Below are 24,898 nucleotides of genomic sequence, written 5' to 3' on the forward strand. Positions count from 1 at the left end.
TGTTTTGGCTCATCAGTGTGACTCCACAATTTCGACCCCAAAAAGGATGCAAAGCATACATGAAAAATAATTACTGTTTTACATTGCAGTTGTGTAGATTTCAGTCATCAGTGATCTTTAAGTTAAGACATAAATAACTTTATGGAGTCCATGTAATAAGAAACAGTGTAATAATTTCCAAGCATTTGCCATTGTTAGACATATGTAGATCTATCATGACAGTAGACTGACACATCATCAGAATAATCAAGTATGTGATGGCGATTAACAACCCTTCTAGAAATGTTATCATGCAATTTTGTACTACATATAAGTTGCAAAAACATTAAGGTGTTTGTTATCCAGCGGTAGATCAAGGAATCTGATTGGCTGATGTTTCATCAGTCATAATGTGGTTCACCAAATGGATTTGAATGTAAATAGTGGATTTAGTGTCAGGAGGACACTGAGAAACATTGTGGTCCATAGTTGCAAGACCATGAAGATGAAGAATGTTGGTGTACAGGGACTTAGAAACCATGGTGACAGGCAAGGTGTCTGGGAGTAATGTACATCATTGACTTGCTCCCCATCCCTGAAGATACTCCTTGACAATGAAATACCAAACTCTTTATTCTGCTCATTGTAAAGCTTCTTGATTCAATTCATTATATAAGTCTCCTAAATGGTAACAAGATAAGGCCATGGGGGTGGTATATGTTGGTATACAGGGATATAGCAACCACCGTGTATATATTGACATGCATCAGCTCCCTGAAGATTCTGCTTGATGATGCATTCTACAGGACATGATGAATCAGAGAGGACTGTAGGGACAGCATGCCACAGCCAAGCTTAGCACAAGGAATAAGCTGCAATGTTATATAAGTGATATCAGCCACTGCTTGTAATTAAATTGAAGGTTGTGCTATTTCATTGTGGAAGAAAATGTGAAAATCAAGAACAGATGCCTAGTTAATTACACAATCACTCTTATTTATTGTCATTCTGTAGGAAAATATGTTAATTAGGAATAATACAAGACTTTTCAACTAGATGAACTTAATATACCAGATTTTTTAGAAATCATGAACCAATAAATTCCTATTATCCATTTTTAAGAGACAGGGTATATCTGTTTACTATGTTGTCACAGAAGATCCATTATTCTCTTTATAAGAAAGATAAATATTTAGAAAATTTAATGTCAGTTGATCCTCACAGTAAATAGAGTGCAACAACATTTCCTCCATGAAATGGGAATGGATTTATTGATAACCACAGATATCCATAACATTTTATTCTTCAGGTAACTTTTCTACTAATACACAAACTTACTCCCCATAATTTAAATATTTTCTGTGTAACAGTGAGTCTTAATTTCATGTAACAGTGCAAGTTTTCGTTCATGTGTCCCTTACGACATCACTTTGGAATCATAACAATGTTCCATCAATATTCCCTTACAACTATTGTTATGTGCAATCAATGCTTAACTACAGATCCTCAATATAGATTTGTGCAACATCTAATAGAATAATGTAAATAAGCAGCAAGATTTATGTTTCAATTTAAGCACAGTACTAAATCATATGGCACCTGCTTAAAAATATCTTGCACATTATATTATGAAAATTAACACTAATCAAGCAAATATGGGATTAATTGTACAAGTAGCAAGATATCAGTGATATTGTTATCTCTACTGGCAATTTGACATTATATAACATATAGTGTGTATAGCATTGTAATAACATGGAGTTGCTTATTACATATTAATAAAAGTTGATAAAGTATATTATTTCATGAGCAACATAGATTCTAGTTGATAATATGGCTAAACCACATGAAATGAGAATTACTTCTGAAAATCCCATGGAGAAGGGTATCTGATTTGCTGCTTAAAATTATTGCTGAAAGGCTTGGCAGACTCTGTTTCATGTGAGATTACCTTCATTCTATGATTTTTGTTTGCATTGGAGTCATTTATATTTACACAATGGTAAATACTTCTCACAAAAAAATACATTACAAATTCAACAACACTGAGCAAACTTGCTCCAAGGAAAAATCCAGCAGTCCCTCCTATTGATACTGAAAAGAAAATCAGAAGTTTTATTCATTCATTAAGTTGTATATTTAAAGGTACTCTTAAGGTATAGATAAACAAGAACATAAATTCACAAGACTGAAATCCATAAAGAAAAATTGACTTCTGTGACTAAGCTAATTAGAGCACTTCTTTATTATGATACTAGTCATAATGTAAATTCATGAAACAATCAAGTGAAACTTACAAGGGATTGGCATTATACTTATCAGTAAGATGTTGCACCCCCTCTAGTCTGGAAGCATACACTGACTTGTTTGGGAAGGGTGTCATAAAGCCATTGTATCCTCTCATGAGATGAGCTTTTCTGCAGCTGTTGTAAGTCTCCTCGATATACCAGATACTGATACTGGGATGGAGTTGACATCCATGCTGGTCTCACAAATGTTCTACCAGGTGCTGCAAATCTTGCTGGCCATGGAGTATGTGAACATCAAGCAGAGTGTTCATAGAGACAAATATCTCATGTAGATGAGTGCTATCCTGTAAAAACAGTGCCCTGATACTGTCACATGGGACTTAACTTGTGAGGGCACAGCATGTATGTGGTGTACTGTTGTGCAGTCAGAATTCCCTCAGTCGCTACCAGCCATCGCCTGAATGAGGTCACATACAATGGCTCTCCACGCCACAATACCATGCGTAACATCACTATGCCTCTCCAAAATATTGGAAGAATAGGATCTCTCTCCATGTTGCCAGCATAATCATCAATGGTGGCCATCCAGGTTAGTGCCATCCATCTGTAGTCCATGAGTCCATGCTTCCCAGTCATGGCACAACTCCAAAAGCATTGATTTGTGTTAAAGTGTTAAAGACATCCTACACAAGTGAAAGTAGTTCCCTAATTGGGCTGCAGCTAGTCTCCACCAGTGGTGTGGGAAGGCACAGAATGTTGCAGGGAGATCATTACTTGTTCTCAGGTGACGGGTACAGATGTGCAGGGGTTACAGTGTGTGAACATTTCTTGTGGTGAACTGGTGATCAGACATGCTTGACTAGAACCTTGATGATTTGTATGCCTTCCCAAATATTCCCATGCAACCCAATATCAGGCCACTGTCACATCTGAATGCCCCACAAAACTGGATATTGCACAGTTAAAAAAGCTGGCCAAATGGAGACCCATCTTGAGGCCCCTTTCAAACTCTGTCAGGTGCTAATAATGTTGTCACATTGTCCTTCAAGATGATCACTCAGCATTTAATGGTGTTCATGTCCCTTATATACTCTACCAGGCCTAGTAACAACACTCAACATGAACAACTCCAGTGCACTCTAGTGACCATTCTAACTGTCACAGAGAATTGCAACTATCATCTTTTACATGCAGAACCATGGTGGGTATATGCATGAAGTTCCATTAACATCTGTCCATGTTTTCTGGGTACTTCACTTTTTCATCAGGCAATCAGTGTTCTTATGTTATGACTGTTGCCCCTACATTTAAATGTACACACATAACTGTTAAGTAAAATTCAATGTTTAATGTTTATTTATATGTTTTACAGGTCATAGCACAATTATGTATAGCATCTTCCAACCATTAAGGAAAAATTCTTAATATTGTGAGGGATAATTAAATAAAGAAAAATGTACTCCAAACAAAATTCCTTTATGATTGACAGACTGCAGTTGTGTGGGAGAGTGTGGCCAGCATAAAGCCAGCCACGCTAGCCTAGGTTCTGCATGTACCAACAAAATTGGCAACACAGTAAGCATGTGACGCTTGAGAAAGAACTGAGATTGGGTGGCAGCTGGCCCCTACCACTCAACTTACTGAAATGTCGTTACTGATCAATATTTATCTTCAGGTGGCTAAATGTGTAGCACCATTGATAGGCACATACAAAAGTAAAAGGGACACACCAGCTAGCTCTTGAAATGAAGAGTTCTCCCCTCAGCTCCTCTGGAAGGAGAGAGGGATAGGTTAAGGGAGATTAAAAAGTAAGAGCAGGTGACTCAGACTCCAGTATGAGAGTGACCCAACTGTAATAAGGACATGGTTGGACAAAGATGGAAGGGGAGGAGCAGAGAGGGCAGGTTCTGGTGATACATGGGTAAGCATTATGCCAGATTCAATCCAGAGGTGATAAGAGACAGAAAAAGGTAAAGATGCAATAGGGGAACAAGAGATGAGAAGTCATAAGTATAGGAGTGTGTTGGAATGCAAAAATGTGCTGAAGAGAAGTTCTGATTTCCAGAGTTGTAGGAAAATAGCAACATTTGGGAGAATCTGAATAGTTCTTGTCATGTAGAAGCACTCAGGCTACTGAAGTCATGCTGTAGAGCATGTCTTGCAACTAGCTACTGGGTCCCCAAAACAGTTTTTCTATGCCTATTCATGTGCTTAGCCAGTTTAGATGTGGCATGCTCACATAAAACACTGTGCAGAGAACATAAGTTAAATGACAAACAATGTACGTGTTTACACCAGTTGCTCTGCCTTCCACACTGTAGGATTTATCAGTCTGTGGATGGAATAGGTGGTAGTGGGTAGGTGCACAGTACAGGTTTTTACTGTGTGGATGACTGCATGGGTAGGAACCTTGGGGTAGGGATAATGGTTTGGGAAACTTTATCCCTTCCCTATGGGACCGTCCCCACAGTAAAAACTTACACCATACATCCACCAACTACTATCTACTCCAGTTCCTAATCCGGGTGATGGGAAAGGACTGATAAGGTTTAGGAAATTGGTAGAGTTTGTAAAAGTCACCCAGAACCCAGGATTAGGGGAGACTTACTGATTGTTGAGGACTGCATCAGATAAGATTTGAAAACCTGAGAGCTTAAAGATGGAAGATAGGGTATTATGCAACACAGAGATTACTGCTAAAACATCATGCATGAGTTAGTAAGAATGAAAAGCTAAGTGCATTGTATGTGATAGAGGCAGGAGGGGGATGGCGAAAAACGAACACATCAGAAAATGAAAGATATAGAAAACTAAAATGGAATGAACAAAGGAATAGTTTCTGTGAAGAAATGCTGAAGCCAAAGAAATTAACATAAATTAAGGCTAGGTGGGTGGTGAGAACCAAGGACATGTTGTAGTACCAGTTCCCACCTGTGGAATTCTGAGAAACAGGTATCTGGAGGAATAATCCAGATAGCATGTGCGGTGAAACAGGCACCAAGGTCATATTGTAAAACATGCTCTGCAACAGGATATTTTGTGTTGCTAGCATACACCCTCTGCTTCTATCCATTCATCCTAACTGATAACTTGGTAGTAGTCGAGTTAAGTAAAATGCTGAATAGTGTTCGCATAACAGCTGATATACGACATGGACTTTTCACAGTTGATGCTCCCTTCAATATGTTTTATCCATTACAGGGCTGATATAGGTGGTTGTAGAAAGGTGCATAGCACAAGTCTTGCAGCAGGACCAGTCACAGGCTTAGGAGCCGTAGGGCAGAGAAATGGTTGCAGAAGGAGCATAGGGTTTGATGAGGATATTGCAGAGATTAGAAGGATGAAGAAAAGCTATTACAGCTGTGGTGGGTGAAATGTTGCACAGAATGGACCTCATTTCAGGGAATGATTTTAGGAAGTCATAGTCTTGTAACAGTAGCTGGTTAATACATTCAAGACCAGGATAATAGTGAGTGGCAAGTGGTGTATCCCTATTTTTTTTTTTTTTTTTTTTTTTTCAGCAGTACCAGGATTGGATGTGATGGCCCGGGAAATCTGTTGTTGAACAATGATGGTGAGGTAATTACACCCACTGAAGGCTGAGGTGAGGATAGTGCTGGACTGCTGTAAAGAGTCTGTGTCTGAACAAATATGATTGTCTCAAATGCTAAGACTGCATGGGAGGGAATGTTTGACATGGAAAGAATGGCAACTGTCAAAATGTAAGAACTGTTGTTTGTTAGTAGGTTCAATGTGAACAGAACTGCTTAGCTGACCTCTGTGCAAGATGAGATCAACACCAAGGAAATTGCTAGGGATTCAGAATAGGACCATGTGAAATTTAATTGGGAGAATGTACTTAGAGATCCAGGAATTTTGACAGGTCAGCTTCACCATGAGTCCATATGCTAAAGATGTCTTCAATGTGTCTAACCAAACTAGGGGCTGAATGCTTATGGATCCCAGGAGAACCCTCTCCAAGCTACCTATGAACAGACTGGCATGGGAAGGAGCCATCCTCGTTCCCATGGCTGTACCACTGACATGTTTATACATCTGTTCCTCAAATGTGAAGTAGTTGTTGGTAAGTATAAAGTTGAGTAAGATGATCAGGAAATGTGTCATAGGTTAGGAATCATGTGGGCACTGACTGAGGAAATGTTCAGCAGTAGACAGACCTTGTTCATGGGAGATTTTGGTATAGAGGGAGGTGTCATCAATGGTGACTAACAGGGTGTGTGGTGGGAGTGATATGGGCACAGATTTAAGACAATCTAGGAAATGGTTAGTGTCTTTAATATAAAAGGCAAGTCTTTCTACTATGGACTGCATGTGTTGATCAACTAAGGCAGATATTCATTCGCTGGGTCCTTTGAAATCAGCAACTATGGGACAGCCAGGTCGATTGGGTCATTGGATCTTCAGGAAGAAGGTACAAGATGGGGTTGCATGGTTAGGGTGGTGTAAGAAGTTCTATGGACTGAGGTGTTAGTCATTGTGAGGGGTCTGATGTTTAAGGTCAGTTTGAATCACAAGGATGGGATTGTGGTGGCAGATTCTGAATGTAGAGGTGACAGACAGCTGTCACAGACCTTCACTTACATACTTCCATTGATCAAGTACTGCAGTGGTGGGTCTCTTATCCACTGGTAGCTTAATGGTGGTGTCATCAGCTTTTTGAGAGAGAAGAGCCTGGAGTTATGTAGATGACAGAGTAGGGTCATGTTATAGGGATCTGAGGATGGGTTGTGAAGCAGTTCTGATTGTAAGGAATTCTTGGAAGGCTTTTAAGGGTTAATTTAGAAGTAGTAGTGGTGGATCAAGTTGAGATTGTGTCTGAACTGTTCAAGTCTGGGTTCAATGTCAGGTTTGTTGTTGGAATGGTTTTGGGATTAGGTTGCACAGTGATATTTTCAGTTGACATTATGTGTGAAGGAAATAGGATCTTCACCAAAGCAGCATGATTAAATGCAGATTTACTGCTAAAAATGAGACCATTGGATAATACAGATAACTCAGGAGGAGAGAGTGGCTTTATACAAGAGGTTGAGAACACTGTACTGTTGCGAATAGGTCTTGTGATTATGAGTTATTATTAGTTCTGTGAGGCAATGGTGAAGGCTGGAGGATGTTAAGGAGGTTGCCAAGCTTGGTCTGTGGGAGAGGAGATGTGGTTGATGGTGTGACTGTTTAGGGTGTGCTCCTCCTGTCTACGGACACAGGAGCTGGCCACTGTTCGTGAACAGCTGAGCGTGTTGATGGCCATGGTCAGCCATCTTCAGTCCGCTGCCTCGGAGTGTATCAGCAGTGGGGAGTCTGGTGCATCGCATGGTACACCCCAGGTGTTACATGCTTCACCCACTGTCCCTGCTGTCGAGACATCTTCGCAGGTACCGGGCGCGGTTGGGCCACCCTCTCCCCAAGGGGAGTGGCGGGTTCAGCAGCATTCGCGGCGCATGAGGCGGAGGGTAAATGTGGAGGCTGGCCATGTGGCATCGTCCGCTCTGCCTGTGAGCGGACATGTGGCCACTCCTTCAGCAAGGTCCGAGCAGGCACACAGAGGGGGGGGGGGGGGGGGTATTAGTTATTAGGAGCTCCAACGTTAGGCGGGTGATGGAGCCCCTTAGGGAAATAGCAGAAAGGTCGGGGAAGAAGGCCAGTGTTTACGCTGTTTGCTTGCCAGGGGGTCTCATCCGAGATGTGGAGGAGGCCCTGCCGGCGGCAATAGAGAGCACTGGGTGCACCCGACTGCAAATTGTTGCTCATGTCGGCACCAATGACTCCTGCCGTTTGGGTTCAGAGGTCATCCTCAGTTCATACAGGCGGTTGGCGGAATTGGTGAAGGCGGAAAGCCTAGCTCACAGGGTGGAATCAGAGCTAACTATTTGTAGTACCGTTCCCAGAGCCGATCGCGGTCCTCTGGTTTGGAGCCGAGTAGAAGGGTTAAACCAGAGGCTCAGACGATTCTGCGGAGATCTGGGGTGCAAATTTCTCGACCTCTGCTATTGGGTGGAGAAATGTAGGGTTCCCCTGAATAGGTCAGGCATGCACTACACACCGGAAGCGGCTACAAGAGTAGCTGAGTACGTGTGGAGTGCACATGGGGGTTTTTTAGGTTAGAGAATTCTCTCCCTAGGCCCGACAAGACACCTCCTGAGACGCGGCGAGGTAGGAGTAGGCAAAATGCAACAAGGAATAACAATATTGATGTGCTAATAGTAAACTGCAGGAGCATCTATAGAAAGGTCCCAGAACTGTTCTCATTAATAAACGGTCACAACGCCCGTATAGGACCAGGGACAGAAAGTTGGCTGAAACCAGACGTAAACAGTAATTAAATCCTAAACTCAGATTGGAATGTATACCGCAGAGACAGGCTGCACAGTGAAGGGGGAGGCATGTTTATAGTGATAAGAAGTGCAATAGTATCGAAGGAAATTGATGGAGATCCGAAATGTGAAATAATTTGGGTGAAGGTCACTGTTAAAGCAGGCTCAGACATGGTAATTGGATGTCTCTATAGGCCCCCTGGCTCAGCAGCTGTTGTGGCTGAACACCTGAAGGATAATTTGGAAAGTATTTTGAGTAGATTTCCCCACCATATTATAGTTCTGGGTGGAGATTTTAATTTGCCGTATATAGACTGGGAGACTCAAACGTTCATAACGGCTGGCAGGGACAAAGAATTCAGTGAAATTTTTTAAAGTGCTTTATCTGAAAACTACCTTGAGCAGTTAAACAGAGAACCAACTCGTGGTGATAACATATTAGACCTTTTGGTGACAAACAGCCCCGAACTATTTGAAACAGTTAACGCAGTACAGGGAATCAGCGATCATAAAGCGGTTACTGCATCGATGATTTCAGCCGTAAATAGAAATATTAAAAAAGGTAGGAAGATTTTTCTGTTTAGCAAAAGTGACAAAAAGCAGATTACAGAATACCTGATGGCTCAACACAAAAGTTTTGTCTCAAGTACAGCTAGTGTTGAGGATCATTGGACAAAGTTCAAAACCATCATACAATATGCATTAGATGAGTATGTGCCAAGCAAGATCATAACAGATGGAAAAGAGCCACTGTGGTACAACAACTGAGTTAGAAAACTGCTGCGGAAGCAAAGGGAACTTCACAGCAAACATAAACATAGCCAAAGCCTTGCAGACAAACAAAAATTCTGTGAAGCGAAATGTAGTGTGAGGAGGGCTATGCGAGAGGCGTTCAATGAATTCGAAAGAAAAGTTCTATGTACTGACTTGGCAGAAAATCCTAAGAAATTTTGGTCTCATGTCAAAGTGGTAGGTGCATCAAAACAAAATGTCCAGACACTCTGTGACCAAAATGGTACTGAAACAGAGGATGACAGACTAAAGGCCGAAATACTAAATCTCCTTTTCCAAAGCTGTTTCACAGAGGAAGACTGCACTGTAGTTCCTTCTCTAGATTGTTGCACAGATGACAAAATGGTAGATATCGAAATAGATGACAGAGGGATAGAGAAACAATTAAAATTGCTCAAAAGAGGAAAGGCCGCTGGACCTGATGGGATACCAGTTCGATTTTACACAGAGTAAGTGAAGGAACTTGCCCCCCTTTTTGCAGTGGTGTACCGTAGGTCTCTAGATGAGTGTAGCATTCCAAAGGACTGGAAAAGGGCACAGGTCATCCCTGTTTTCAAGAAGGGACGTTGAATAGATGTGCAGAACTATAGACCTATATCTCTAACGTCGATCAGTTGTAGAATTTTGGAACACGTATTATGTTCGAGTATAATGACTTTTCTGGAGACTAGAAATCTACTCTGTAGGAATCAGCATGGGTTTCAAAAAAGATGGTCGTGTGAAACCCAGCTCGCGCTATTTGTCCACGAGACTCAGAGGGCCATAGACGCGGGTTCACAGGTAGATGCCGTGTTTCTTGACTTCTGCAAGGCGTTCGATACAGCTCCCCACAGTCGTTTAATGAACAAAGTAAGAGCATATAGACTACCAGACCAATTGTGTGATTGGATTGAACAATTCCTAGATAACAGAATGCAGCATGTCATTCTCAATGGAGAGAAGTCTTCCGAAGTAAGAGTGATTTCAGGTGTGCCGCAGGGGAGTGTCATAGGACCGTTGCTATTCACAATATACATAAATCACCTTGTGGATGACATCAGAAGTTCACTGAGGCTTTTTGCAGATGATGCTGTGGTGTATCGAGAGGTTGTAACAATGGAAAATTGTACTGAAATTCAGGAGGATCTGCAGCGAATTGACGCATGGTGCAGGGAAAGGCAATTCAATCTCAATGTAGAAGAGTGTAATGTGCTGCAAATACATAGAAAGACAGATCCCTTATCATTTAGCTACAAAATAGCAGGTCAGCAACTGGAAGCAGTTAATTCTATAAATTATCTGGGAGTGATTTAAAATGGAATGATCATATAAATTTGATCGTCAGTAAAGCAGATGCCAGACTGAGATTCATTGGAAGAATCCTAAGGAAATGCAATCCGAAAACAAAGGAAGTAGGTTACAGTACACTTGTTCGCCCACTGCTTGAATACTGCTCAGCAGTGTGGGATCCGTACCAGATATGGTTGATAGAAGAGACAGAGAGGAACCAACGGAGATCAGCATGCTTTGTTACAGGATCATTTAGTAATCACGAAAGCATTACGGAGATGATCGATAAACTCCAGTGGAAGACTCTGCAGGAGAGATGCTCAGTAGCTCGGTATGGGCTTTTGTTAAAGTTTTGAGAACATACCTTCACTGAAGAGTCAAGCAGTATATTGCTCCCTCCTACGTATATCTTGCAAAGAAACCATGAGGATAAAATCAGAGAGATTAGAGCCCACACAGAAGCATACTGACAATCCTTCTTTCCATGAACAATACGAGACTGGAATAGAAGGGAGAACCGATAGAGGTACTCAGGGTACCCTCCGCCACACACCATCTGGTGGCTTGCAGAGTATGGATGTGGATGTAGATGTAGATGTAGATGTAGGGTGAAGATGCAGTAGTCAAGATTTCAAACTTCATTACCAACACTATTGTTGAAATCCACACTATGCCCTTAATTAATATGATAAATCATACAGCTTCTCCTGCAATAAATGCAAAGTAAACATCTCATCTCAGAATAATTTTTTCCTTCCATATTATCAAGAATCCCTCTGTACGCAGCACATTTATTTAAAAATGATCTGCAATGTTCAGCATGTACATCTCAGTGACATATTTACATCTTTTGTCTTGTGTATATTATCTAAGTACGATCTCCCCCTCCAATAAGTCATTGCTTCATCTCAAGATAAGTCTCCTTCCAGATGATACATTTCATTTGTCTGGTTCCAGGTGCCCTAGCTGAGGATTTTTAGCAAAGTGTAATGAATATATCAAACAATGGAAAATCCAGGATGTAATGTAACAATACAAGAGAAGGAAAGTTGCTACTCACCATATAGCGGAGATGATAAGTTGTGATAGGCACAATAAAAAGATTCACACAATTAAAGCTTTTGGCCATTAAGGCCTTTGTCAGCAGTAGACACACACACACACACACACACACACACACACACACACACACACACACACATAAACGCAACTTGCACACACATCTGCAGTCTCAGGGAGCTGAGATCACACAGCTCTCTGAGACTGCAGATGTGTGTGCAAGTTGCTTTTATGTAATTATGTAATGAATATATGATATTTGTAAATCTGTCTGCACACGCTCATTGCTGATCCTCTATTTTCAAGCAGCAGATCTTCTTTTCAGTAGGCTTGTAATCAGATGAATTTTATGTTACTCATGTATAATAAAAATTCAAAGAAGACAAATAATTCTCCTATACTTTATTATGTTTAAGGAGTGCAACTGGTCCTCATTTTCCGCCACATACGATATTTCATAAGGGCACCTGCCAGACATATTGAGGTGAGCATTCAATGGCCGACACTGGCTGCCTGTGTTGCACAATTTGTTAATCTGCTAAATGTGTTTTGCATATGTACAATTACTGTAACTGCAACACAAATCACACTACCAACAGGCAGCATGCTCGATGGCAGAAATGCAAACTTCAAGAGTATTCAGTATACTGGGAAAATTTCTGTTCTTCTATACTTGCAGGTTCCCAGTTACAGATCCTAGATCCATCCCTCATATTGCTCAGAAATGCATTCAATGCATTGTCATTTGTATCATCAATTATAATCTGTAAGCAGTAGACTAAAGAAGTACATTGGTGTATTGTTAGTAGGATGAATAAACAGTCTTTTCTCATAAATGCATGACATTGCATGCCATGTGGATTTCTAAGTTAGTTTACTGTGACCATTGCAGGTTCTTGATCATTATAAGTTCCATCACAATTGTTACATTACATATATCTTCAAATTCTGCAGTGTCGCAAAACATATTTGAAAGTTCCTCTCCCATACTATCATCACTATGCTAGGCTTCTGCATTCTTGAGATTCCAGCCATTCTCCTCTGAGTTGTTGTCTTTGAACTCATAATCACTATTTTCTAATAGATTCAAAAACTGATTTTCCCCCACCTACTCTACTTCATGGCAGAAGGTCAGTTTGCCATTTGGTTAGCTACCATTTCAAACTATGTATACCACAGACAACTAAAGGCAAGAAAACAGAACAGTAGGTAGGGAAATATTTCCAGACATTTCATCTGGTTCTTGTACCAATATGTCTGAACAGATGCTAAACCAGACTAAATAAGATCCATGTGGATGCACCCACTTGTATGTGTAATCTGTGCTAGCTTAAACGTCAGCTAAACTGCATTCATGCCCCATTCTGAATCCTATAAACAGCAGCTGCAATAAACATGGTAAGTGGTTATTCCACTATTTTAATGGTCATATAAGATTAACATTTATACTAAATTGACTAATCCATAGCACTCACCAACCAAATCCAGTTTGGTCCTTACAACATTTCGTTTGAACCTTTCCACAGGCAGAGAGTGCATTTTAAGTGAAATTTCTGACACAAAGCTCTCATAATTAGAGCTCCCTCCACTGAAAAGGAGATAATCACATCATAGAAAGCTTATAGAGCAGTGGTAGTCAACCTTATTCCTTCCGCCCACTAGTTGGTGTTCGAGCTTTCATGCTGGGTGATAGGCAGTTGGGAGTTAAAGATATTTTCATAAGGTTTTCATAAAATTTTGACATAAACTGTTCTGTAAGTAATTATTATCATATGCTTTAACTTTCTGCTCTATAAATTTTAGAAGATAATGTTACTTTCTTACTTTATATATCACCATTATTGTAGAACTTGTGGAACTTAAAAAAATCTTATTATGTGAACAGAGATGCAAAAGTAGGTGGTAGGTAAAAACGGTTGACTACCCCTATTTTAGAGGAACAAGTAGCATTGTTTAAGATAGTGAGATGTACACTGTATTAATGTATTCAGTCTGTAAGCTTGATGTGACCTACCTGACAAATGTCTTTTGTATATACAGGTCCGCATCCACAGTGAATTTCTTGAGGGAAATTATTTTCCTGCATAGACTGTTCTGTTTTGAAATAATCACTTCATTTAGTGATTGGCTAATTTTGTCCGTTTGGGCATTATCAAGCTAAATCAAAGCAAAAAATTTTGATGCATATAGCATAATAAAGTCCATACATATGTATGGAGGAAGCTACATGTGATGGTGTCCCTAATAATGGTTTTGGACAACCATAGTAGTTCATCTATCCCAGATATGAAATACATACTCATTTTTTATCCTTTTTACAACTGTATTTCATGTCTGAGATGGCTGTTCCTGTAACTACTATGGTTGTATGAAGCCCTTATTTCGGACATCATAATAGGTCTCTTTCTACATGTCGACTATCTGATGCTAGATGCATTGCAGTTTTTGACAGCAATGATGTTGCTCGATAGTGCCAAAGGGCCCAAAATTACCTAATTGTTGAATTATGAAAAAAATGTTATTTGAAAACAAAACAGCCAATACAGGAAAATGTCTTCCCTCAATAAATACATGACAAAACAGTACAGAGTGACACCGTTCACAGTGATAAAGTTAACAAGAGAGTTGATATTGGAACTGCAGGATAGTAGCTAAATCAATGGTGTTAATGGTGTTTTATAAACTGCAAACTAGTGAAGTCTACAGAACTACTGCCTAGAGTCAGAGCAGATAATGTGAGTTATTTATTTATTTATTTATTTATTTATTTATTTATTTATGTCTGTGGACCATTCTGTATAATGGTGTTGGACACATTATGTTTACATGAAGTTTGAAATATGTATCTACATGCATATGTCACTAAAAGGACTGATTTCATCAAAATAAGCCTCCAAAATAAAAATACAAAGGACACTGACTCACATACATAGTTAGCTTTCTGGAAGTTTTACGTATTTGCACAGTTACATATGGTACGTTACATTAATTTTTTGCTATATAGACAAATTTTAATCAAGTGAGATTTTAATATCTTTTTGAAAACAGACATAATTTCTATCATATTTATATAGTTCGCAAATTGTTGTATAGAAGGCATCCTGCTTTTACAGGCTCTTTGTCAGTTAATTTGAGCCAATTTCCTTCAACATGATAATCATTATTATTTCTTGTGTTATAGCTATGACTGTTTAACAATGCAATTGGTTACTTTTACATAAATAATTGTTTCATATGTGTGTGGTGATACTACTGCTAGTATATTTAGTTCCCTGAGCTTATCTCTGCATGAATCTCTAGGACATAATTTTGCTATGCATCTTACAGACTTCTTTTGTAGTTTTAGTACACTTTGTATATGCACATTTGCAGAATCTCCCCATACCAGGATACCATGTGAAATTTTTCAGCAAAGTGGCCCATAGTACATTGTTAGCAATGTTTGTGCACTTACAGTCCTTGACATTTTTCTCATTAGAGATACGCTTGAACTCACTTTACAACAAATATTATTTATTTACCTCTCCCATATCAAGTATTTATTCCCTGTCATACCCAGGAATTTATAAGTTTCTGTTTCTTTTAGATTCAAAAATCCAAACTTGACAGTAATATTGCTGACGTCATCAGTAGATGTTTTCAGAAGGTAGGAGATGAAATACTGGCAGAAGTAAAGCTGCCCGTGAAAGGCAAATGTCCCGAGTTCGAGTCTCGGTCCGGCACACAGTTTTAATCTGCCAGGAAGTTTCAGTAGATGTTTTGTTTGCATCTATTTGCAAATATGTGGTTTTATCTACATTTATAAAAAGATTATTTGCTCCAAAATAATTATTCCCATAGTCCATGTTTGGAGAAGATTGCTTTTTTACGTTATCTATGGAAACATTCCCCCCATGAAACATGGACCTTGCTGTTGGTGGGGAGACTTGCGTGCCTCAGCGATACAGATGGCCGTACCACAGGTGCAACCACAATGGAGGGGTATCTGTTGAGAGGCCAGACAAACGTGTGGTTCCTGAAGAGGGGGAGCAGCCTTTTCAGTAGTTGCAGGAGCAACAGTCTGGATGATTGACTGATCTGGGCTTGTAACACTAACCAAAACGACCTTGCTGTGCTGGTACTGCAAACAGCTGAAAGCAAGGGGAAACTACAGCCGTAATTTTTCCCGAGGGCATGGAACTTTACTTTCTGGTTAAATGATGATGGCGTCCTCTTGGGTAAAATATTCCAGAGGTAAAATAGTCACCCATTCGGAACTCCAGGCGGGGACTACTCAGAAGAACGTCGTTATCAGGAAAAAGAAAACTGGTGTTCTATGGATTGGAGCGTGGAATGTCAGATCCCTTAACCAGGCAGGTAGATTAGAAAATTTGAAAAGGGAAATGGATAGGTTAAAGTTAGATATAGTGGGAATTAGTGAAGTTCGGTGGCAGGAGGAACAAGACTTTTGGTCAGGTGAATACAGGGTTATAAACACAAAATCAAATAGGGGTAATGCAGGAGTAGGTTTAATAATGAATAAAAAAAATAGGAGTGTGGGTAAGCTACCACAAACAGCATAGTGAATGTAGGTATTAAAATCCATGGAGAAGAAATAAAAATTTTGAGGTTCGCCGATGACATTGTAATTCTGTCAGAGACAGCAAAGGACTTGGAAGATCAGTTGAACAGAATGGACAGTGTCTTGAAAGGAGGATGTAAGATGAACATCAACAAAAGCAAAATGAGGATAATGGAATTTAGTCGAATTAAGTCAGGTGATGCTGAGGGAATTAGATTAGGAAATGAGTCACTTAAAGTAGTAAAGGAGTTTTGCTATTTGGGGAGCAACATAACTGATGATGGTCAAAGTAGAGAAGATATAAAATGTAGACTGGCAATGGCAAGGAAAGTGTTTCTGAAGAAGAGAAACTTGTTAACATCGAGTATAGATTTAAGTGTCAGGAAGTCGTTTCTGAAAGTATTTGTATGGAGTGTAGCCATGTATGGAAGTGAAACATGGATGATAAATAGTTTGGACAAGAAGAGAATAGAAGCTTTCAAAATGTGGTGCTACAGAAGAATGCTGAAGATTAGATTGGTAAATCACATAGCTAATGAGGATGTATTGAATAGAATTGGGGAGAAGAGGAGTTTGTGGCACAACTTGACAGAAGAAGGGACTGGTTGGTAGGCCATGTTCTGAGGTATCAAGGGATCACAAATTTAGCATTGGAGGGCAGCGTGGAGGGTAAAAATCATAGAGGGAGACCAAGAGATGAATACACTAAGCAGATTCAGAAGGATGTAGGTTGCAGTAAGTACTGGGAGATGAAGAATTTTGCACAGGATAGGGTAGCATGGAGAGCTGCATCAAACCAGTCTCAGGACTGAAGACCACAACAACAACAACAACAACATGGAAACATTGCTTAGAACAAATGAAATGTCATCTGCATACATGACAGCATTTCCCCCTACTATTTTGAGCATATTGTTTAATTATAAAACAAAAAGTAGTGGGCCAACACTGATCCTTGAAGCACTCTGTATTTAATATATCCAGGATTAACATTTTATTTCTACACACTGTTATCTATTTTCTGTTGATGATTATAATTGGCTGCTTTCCCTTCTATACCATAACACTTAATCTTTTTTAATAATACGTTGTGGCATACACAATCGAAAAACTTTTGAAAAGTCAAGAAATATGCCATAAACTTTCTATTGTTGGTCTAATGTCTTAGTTACACTTGCTATAAATTCAGCTAATGCTGTACTGGTGGATCTAGCTTCCTAAACTCACACTGGACATCATTCAGGGTATTGCATTTTTCTATAAAATTTACTCTTCTGTCTTTAATTACAAATTCTATTATTTTATAAAAGACCGGTGTAATAGTTACTGGTCAGTAATTTCCTGGATCTTCCTTGTTGCCTCCTTTGGAAATAGGGCTCACTTTACCCTTTCTTAAACATATCAGGAATATTCCTTTTCCAATGGTTGAGTTTATGAGAAAAGTCAGAGGCATCACCACCCACTGCAGGCAGCAGCTAATTAGTCTAGTACATATACCAGCTAGTCCATCAGTAATGGTTCAAATGGCTCTGAGCACTATGGGACTTAACATCTGAGGTTATCAGTTCCATAGAACTACTTAAACCTAACTAACCTAAGGACATCACACACATCTATGCCTGAGGCAGGATTCGAACTTGCAACCATAGTGGTTTTGTTTTTCCAGAGTGAAGTGCCTAGAACTGCTTGACCACAGCAGTCCCTCAGTATATCTTGTTTTTAACTGGTGTATTATTTTTATTAATTCAGGTTCGTTTGTTGGGAGAAGGAACAAACTTTTTGTCTTGTGAGGAGTACTTTGTATGTATTTTGTGTTAGGAGAGTTTTGCTCCATTAATTTGTCCATTACTTCAATGTAGTGTTGATTTAAAATATTACTGACTTCTTTAGGGTCCCTAATTTCCTTCCTCTTTTTCTTTATAGTTATGCCTTCACTGTTTTTCATATCTATATTATTAGAAGCTGCAATTTTGTTTATGTAGTAACTTGATTTGGTTTCTTTTATCAATTTCTTACATGATCTCTTCCTGCCCCTATAGGCATCAACAGTTCACTCATGTTGGATTTATCTGAGATTGTTCATACATAGTTTTTAGCTCTTCCCTCTTTCATTTTACATCTGCTGTGGCCCAATTTTCATTGCCTTTAACATTTGTATTCCTACATTCTAATGGATATGCAAGATCCATGTCATAGGATAATATTTTGGAGAATGACTGCCATCCCTCATTTACATTTGCTGTTTGGTATACATCACTCCAGTATTCAGATTGCATTAATATTTGTAGCCTTCGCAGGTTTGCTTCCTTTGTCAGAACTCTCTAAAGATTTTTCTGACATTGTTATGTTATCTGATATGTCTATTAATATCCCATGGTGGTCATGAAAGGCTGTGTTTATGATCTGTACTTTTTGTCAGTATATGGTAATTACTTGATCTACTAATGTCTCTATGTCTGTACTGCATCTTGTGGAACTATTTGCTACTAGGGTAAGATTATAAGTGTTGATTAGACCACTGAAACTTCCAGTATGACAGCTTTCCTTCAGTGTGTTAATACTTAGATCACTTGCTACTATTATGTGTGTGAATCACCTAACAGCATTGTCTAACAGAACTTCTAACTCCTTTAGAAAGCCTTTTACATGATTGTTTGGTGGTCTGTATGTCCCTAATATCAAATACTTTTCCCCTTTGAGCATTGTCTGTATTGCTGCTGATTCAAAAAGTTCCTGTACAGTTGTCCACTGTCCATGGTATGTAATCCCTCATTTCATTTTGTACATATACTGCAACTCTTCCACATTTATGTTGACATCTGCAGAAATAACCCACTTTTTCACAGTCCTGTATGTTGTAAACATTAATTTCATTTTCTTTTAATCCATGTTCTGTCATAATAAATTTAGGTGGTATTTCTGCTGCTACAATTACTTCTATCTGTTATAATTTGTCACATACTTAACATTTTGGTGTAGAATTCTTATAGTAGGTGGGTTTGCAGGTTTTGCTTAATAGGTCAGGAGTCCACTACACACATGAGGTGGCTACACAGGTAGCAGGGGCTGTGTGGAAGGGACTGGGTGGTTTTTTAGGCTAGAGGGTCTCAGGGGCGTCAGTCTAAAAGTGGGCAGGTAAAACACAAAAGATAGTTGTAGAAACGATTGGTATTGTAGTTGTAAATTGTCGTAGCTGTGTTGGGAAAGAACCAGAGCTCCGAGCCCTAATAGAAAGCATTGAAACTCAAATAGTTGTAGGTACAGAGAGCTGGCTAAAGCCGGAAATAAGGTCAGCTGAAATTTTTTCAAACGATCTAACAGTGATCAGAAAAGATAGACTAAATACAGTTGGTGGTGGAGTATTTATTGCTGTCAGAGGTAGTTTGCCTTGTAGTGAAATTGAAGTAGATAGTTCATGTGAAATAGTATAGGTAGAGGTTATACCTGACAATCGGACTAAACTATTAATTGGATCGTTTTACTGACCCCCTGACTCAGAAGACATAGTTGCTGAACAGTTCAAAGAAAACTTGAGTCTCATTTCAAATAAGTACCCCGCTCATACAATTATAGTCGGTGGTGACTTCAATCTACCCTCGATATGCTGGAAAAATTATATGTTTAAAGCCGATGGCAGGCATAAAACATCATCCATAATTGTACTGAATGCTTTCTCAGAAAATTATTTTGAACAATTAGTTCATGAGCCCACTTGAAGTGTAAATAGTTGCGAAAGCATACTTGACCTTTTAGCAACAAATAATTCTGGAAAAAAAGTGAGTGCTGTAATGAATACATGGATAAGCGACCACAAAGCAGTTGCTGGTGGGCTGAATACTGTAACACCTACAACCATCAAAAAGAAACAAAAAGTATATCTATTTAAAAAAAGCTGATGAAAATGCTCTTAACGCTTTTTTAAAGAGACAGCCTTCACTCCTTCTGATCTGATCATGTAAGTGTAGAAAAGTTGTGGAATGTTTTCAAAGAGATAGTATCAACAGCAATTGAGAGATATTACCACATAACTTAATATGTGATGGTGCTGATCCCCCATGGTACACAAAACGGTTCAGATCATTCTTGCAGAAACAATGAGAAAAGCATGCCAAATTTAAAAGAATGCAAAATCCCCCAGATTGGCAAAGTTTAACAGAAGTTCAAAATATAGTGCGGACTTCAATGGGAGATGCTTTTAATAATTTCCACAATCAAATTCTGTCTCAAAATCTGGCATAAAACCCAAAGAGATTCTGGTCATACATAAAGCACACCAGTGGCAAGAAGCAGTCAATACCTTCATTGCGCGATAACAATGGTGAAGTCACTGATGACAGGGCCACTAGAGCAGAGCTATTAAACACAGTTTTCCGAAACTCCTTCACCAAAGAATACAGAGTAAATATTCCTAAAATCCAATCAAGAACAACTGCAAGATGAAAAACGTAGAAGTAGATATCCTCGGTGTAACAAAACAGCTTAAATCACTTAATAAAGGCAAGGCCTCCAGTCCAGATTTTATACCAGACAGGTTCCTGCCAGTGTATGCTGATAAAATAGCTCCATATTTAGCAATTATATACGACCACTCACTCACAGAAAGATCCATACTGTAAGGTAACAGGGGATAATATGGAACTCTTTCAAGTAATTTAAAATTTAAAGCACAGCAGCAGAGATAATATGCTGGGCAAAATAGACCGGAAAATACTTGTCTTGTGTTTTGATGGACGTTGTAGTTCCATTGGATAGTGTTTTGGTTTTCTTTTAATTGCAACGAATTATATAAGTGTGATGATAATTTGTAAAATTATATAATGTATTTAGATTTAAGTATTTAAATATTATAAAATATTGTAAACGAATTGTGGCCATGTTTAGTGATTATTTTGACTACTGTGATGTCATGTGACCCGACTCAGGACTGTGGATATGAGCGGGAAAATCGGGGTCTTTTGTCGTTGGCCGTTGTGGTGGTAAGTTGGGAGCGGCAAAGTGCCGCGGGTGCAAGCATGGACGCCAGGGTATGCGAAGGAACAAAGTGAAAGTGTGTGAGTGTGAGACAAACTGTACGAATTGCACTGATTATTATTTGTGAACTTAAAAATGCATGGCCACAACGTTAAAGTGTTTCTTTTGAATAAATAAGTTTCAATCTGAACGTGTATAGTTCAATTCACTGCTCTTCAAAAGCCAGCCAATATCAGACTCAATAATAGGGGCGCAAATGCAACCGTTTACTACCAACCCCCTTTACAGATGAGCCACGTGAAAAATAGGTAGTAAACGAGCCCGGGTTCAGTTGCAATTGGGGGCTCGTCCGGGATAGGACTTTCTTCCATATTCCATAGTATTTCGGAATCGAATGTCCGTCTGATGTTAGGCTTTTGAACAGTCAATGTGGGGGCTCTGAGCTAAATCGGTGCATTAGCAGTACCAGAGTGTTTGTGCTGGACAAGATACGCGCTGTCCTGTGGTTACGCCGATATAAGGCCACCACGATTGTGAAGCAGTCAGTTACACAGTCTGATGAGTCGACCATGTGTTGCCGCGGGTAAAACCACCGTGCTTGCCGTGTCCACGTGTTGCCGTGGGTAAAACAGTCGTCCGTGCCGCGACACGTGCTGCCGCGAGAAGAAACCGTCGTCCGTGCCACGTCCATGTGTTGCTACGGGTAAAGCAGTCGAAGCTGTATCCACATGCTGCCGACAATCAACGCCGTCGTCTGTGCCACCGACCAACACGACTACATGCTGCCAGGGTCCTACGCAATGTGTTCTCGCTCCTGATTGAGTTTGCTGTGTGTCCACGCCGCCGATTACGATTCATTGCATAGCTGTGCTGCGGAGCTCACTGCAGACATCGCGTCACACGAGGACATAAAAGGTAAGTACAGCCAGCAGCTACATTGCAAAATTGTGTCCTTTCATTAGCCATGGCCGATGAGACGAGTGAATCTCAAAGTGAAGGCGAATCAGTGGATGTTAGGAGTACCTGTAGTAGCCCTAGCATGCCAAAAAAGATAGGCTGGATACCAGGAAGTGACCTCAGCACATTTTTTGTAAAACTTACTAGTAAATTAGGAGAAATAGACTCGAAAATAGGGAATATAAAAACTGCAATAGTTGGAGAAATGGATTCGAAAATAGGGGATATGGAATTAAGGCTTAGTGATAAAATAAAGATAGTGTGTGAAAAATTTGATCAGCTAGATCTCAAATTCACTCATATTACAGATAAAGTTGAAAACACAGTTAAAATTGTTGAGGGAATTATCGAGAGAGTTGATGAGGTTGAAAGAGGCCTAGTAGCCAAGGTGGACACTGTGCAAAGTAATCTTGTGGGGCAGATTCAGGTACAGGAACAGAAATGCACATTATTTCAAAGACAAACAGAGGCAGACATTGAATCCATTAAGATAGGAGTGCTGGATTGTCATAAGGGGATTACTGACAATAAGAAGATATTAGAAGGGGAAATAAATGTCTTGAGGGAAACAGTTAATACTGTGGCAGCAGGGAATGGAAATTTATTGTTGGGATATCCTCGGGGGCACGGATTTCAGTCAAAACCTTTTAATGGGGAGAATAAATACCATGCAGTTGACTTTCTAGCTGCGTGTAAGGATAACTTTGTGACAGGGATGAGTGAGCAGGCAAAAATTAAATATGTTAAGAGGCAGTTGGAAGGGGGAGCTCAAACATGGGCAAACCAAAATGATGATAAATTTTGTGATTTTAAAACCTTCGAAAACCTGTTCTTGAACAAATACTGGGGCCAAGCAAAACAATTAAGATTGCAAAACGATTTTTTGAATGGATCCAGTTACAAGAGTGGAAAGGAAAGTATAAGAGAGTTCTGTATTAGAGAACTGAATAAGTTAAATCATCTCGATAGGTCACTGGGTGTATTAACAGAAATATCTACACTAAAGAGAAGATTACCAGGGCATTTGCAATGGGATTTGATTCACAGTGCAACAGATTCAGTGGAAGAATTTCTTAATTTTGTGGATAATATGGACAGGGCATTGTGTTACAGACCTAAATACATGGAACAAAGGGAGAGTGGAAGGTATCATGAAAGGGGAAACAGTATTAATTATGAATACAGTAATAACCATAACAGGTGGAGAGAAGATAGAAGTGATCAGAATAATCAGGATAGAGATTGGAGAAGCAAGCCACAAAGGTATAACAGAAATTTTGGAGGGAGAAGAGACAATTTTGATCAGATGAGTAGTTTATAGAGAAGGTATGAGAGTAAGAATGCCTGATGCAAATGGACAGGGTAGGCAATCAAAAAACTAATTGATGCCTCACTTAAGGTCCGCAGGGGGGCTGGTAATTATGTGAACAGGGCCAGACAAGGACATGATGGGATGAGTAATAAAGTCAGCAAGGAAAATAGGGAAACTGGGATATGTCATATGGATGCTGTCTTAGGAAATGAAAATCTATGGGGGGTTTTAACAATTATAGAAATACAGATAAAAGGTATAAGAGGAAAAAAGGGAACAAGGCTAATATCAGCAATGAACAGTGTGAGTTTTACATTGATGACATGTTTAAAAGGGAAGAGAAATTACAAGCAGAGGAGGACAATATTGGTTTGTGTGCAGCAAAATTCATTGAAAGATCAGAGACAGAGGTAGTTTCATCAAAAGGGGGAACAGAAGTGGATATGGAATTAAGGGGCAATGTTCACAGTAATAATGGGTGTGATGAATGGGTAGAGATGTCTATTGGAAATAGTATGGAGAATTGTGGAAAAGGTGAGGAGAGGGTTATTCAGTGTGATGTAAAGGCTAATATGAGTGGTGTATTTGACAATGTGGAAAATGCTGGTAAATTACCTACTGATAAGGTTACAGTGCTTGTGGGTGCAGGTGTTAACTGTGGTAGTGATAATGACTTCAGTGTGGATATGGAAATGCGTAATGATATGGAGAATGTTGCTGTAGGTTGCCCAGAAGATAAAATTGAAACCTATGTTTTCTTAACTGATGATGCAAGACTCAAAGATGTTAATTGTGGATGGTTAGGAAAGGAGGAGGCTGATTATGATTTGAGTGATTGGGTGTCCTATGCAAAATTACATAAAGCTTTGATGACTGAAGAATGGGGTAAAATAAAATCTAAAATTGCCAGAAAATTGGAAGAATTAAGTGAAGAAGAGAATGTTGAGTTTGCTATTAAGGATCTGTTTGAAGGGGTTACTGATGTATGTTTTGGAGAAAGACCTAAAGATATTTGCATTATGCAAGAGGAAAGCAGGAGTGAAGTAGAAAGAGATTTATTACAGGAATCAGGGCTGAACAGAGTAGAAATAGAGCTGATATAGCCAATAATTGATATCAGTGTGGGAGGAGTTACAGATATAGCATTATTAGACTCTGGCTCAAGTTTATCTGCAATCTCTGAATCTTTCTGGCAGCAAATTAAAGGTTTAGGATTAATAGAATTACCAGTTACAGGAGTCAAAATTAAGACAGCAACTGGGACATGTAGCAAGCCCATCAGCAAGGAAGTATTACTGGAATTTAATAGTAATGAGTATTGTTTTGATATTAGTTGCTTTGTGGTGAAGGGTTTGGCATTGAATGTAATTTTGGGTATGGACTCCTTGTACAAGTATGACTGTAGCATTTTTGTAAAGGA

At 39.4% G+C, this 24,898-nt stretch overlaps 1 protein-coding gene across 1 annotated transcript in view; it reads right to left on the reverse strand.

The window, feature by feature from the left end:
• Window positions 1-1,701: 1,701 nt before the first annotated feature.
• Window positions 1,702-24,898, reverse strand: part of LOC124711693 (sodium channel protein Nach-like) — a 163,751-nt gene continuing 140,554 nt past the window's right edge. Inside the window, exons 10-11 of the mRNA XM_047241892.1 lie at window positions 13,153-13,265; window positions 1,702-2,073 (exon numbers count right to left, since the gene is read on the reverse strand). Of these exons, the coding sequence (XP_047097848.1) occupies window positions 1,838-2,073; window positions 13,153-13,265 (349 nt within the window). The 3' untranslated portion in view covers window positions 1,702-1,837. The remainder of the gene's footprint in view (window positions 2,074-13,152; window positions 13,266-24,898) is intronic.

The sequence above is a fragment of the Schistocerca piceifrons genome, chromosome 8 (assembly GCF_021461385.2).
Source record: "Schistocerca piceifrons isolate TAMUIC-IGC-003096 chromosome 8, iqSchPice1.1, whole genome shotgun sequence".
Lineage (NCBI taxonomy): Eukaryota > Metazoa > Arthropoda > Insecta > Orthoptera > Acrididae > Schistocerca > Schistocerca piceifrons.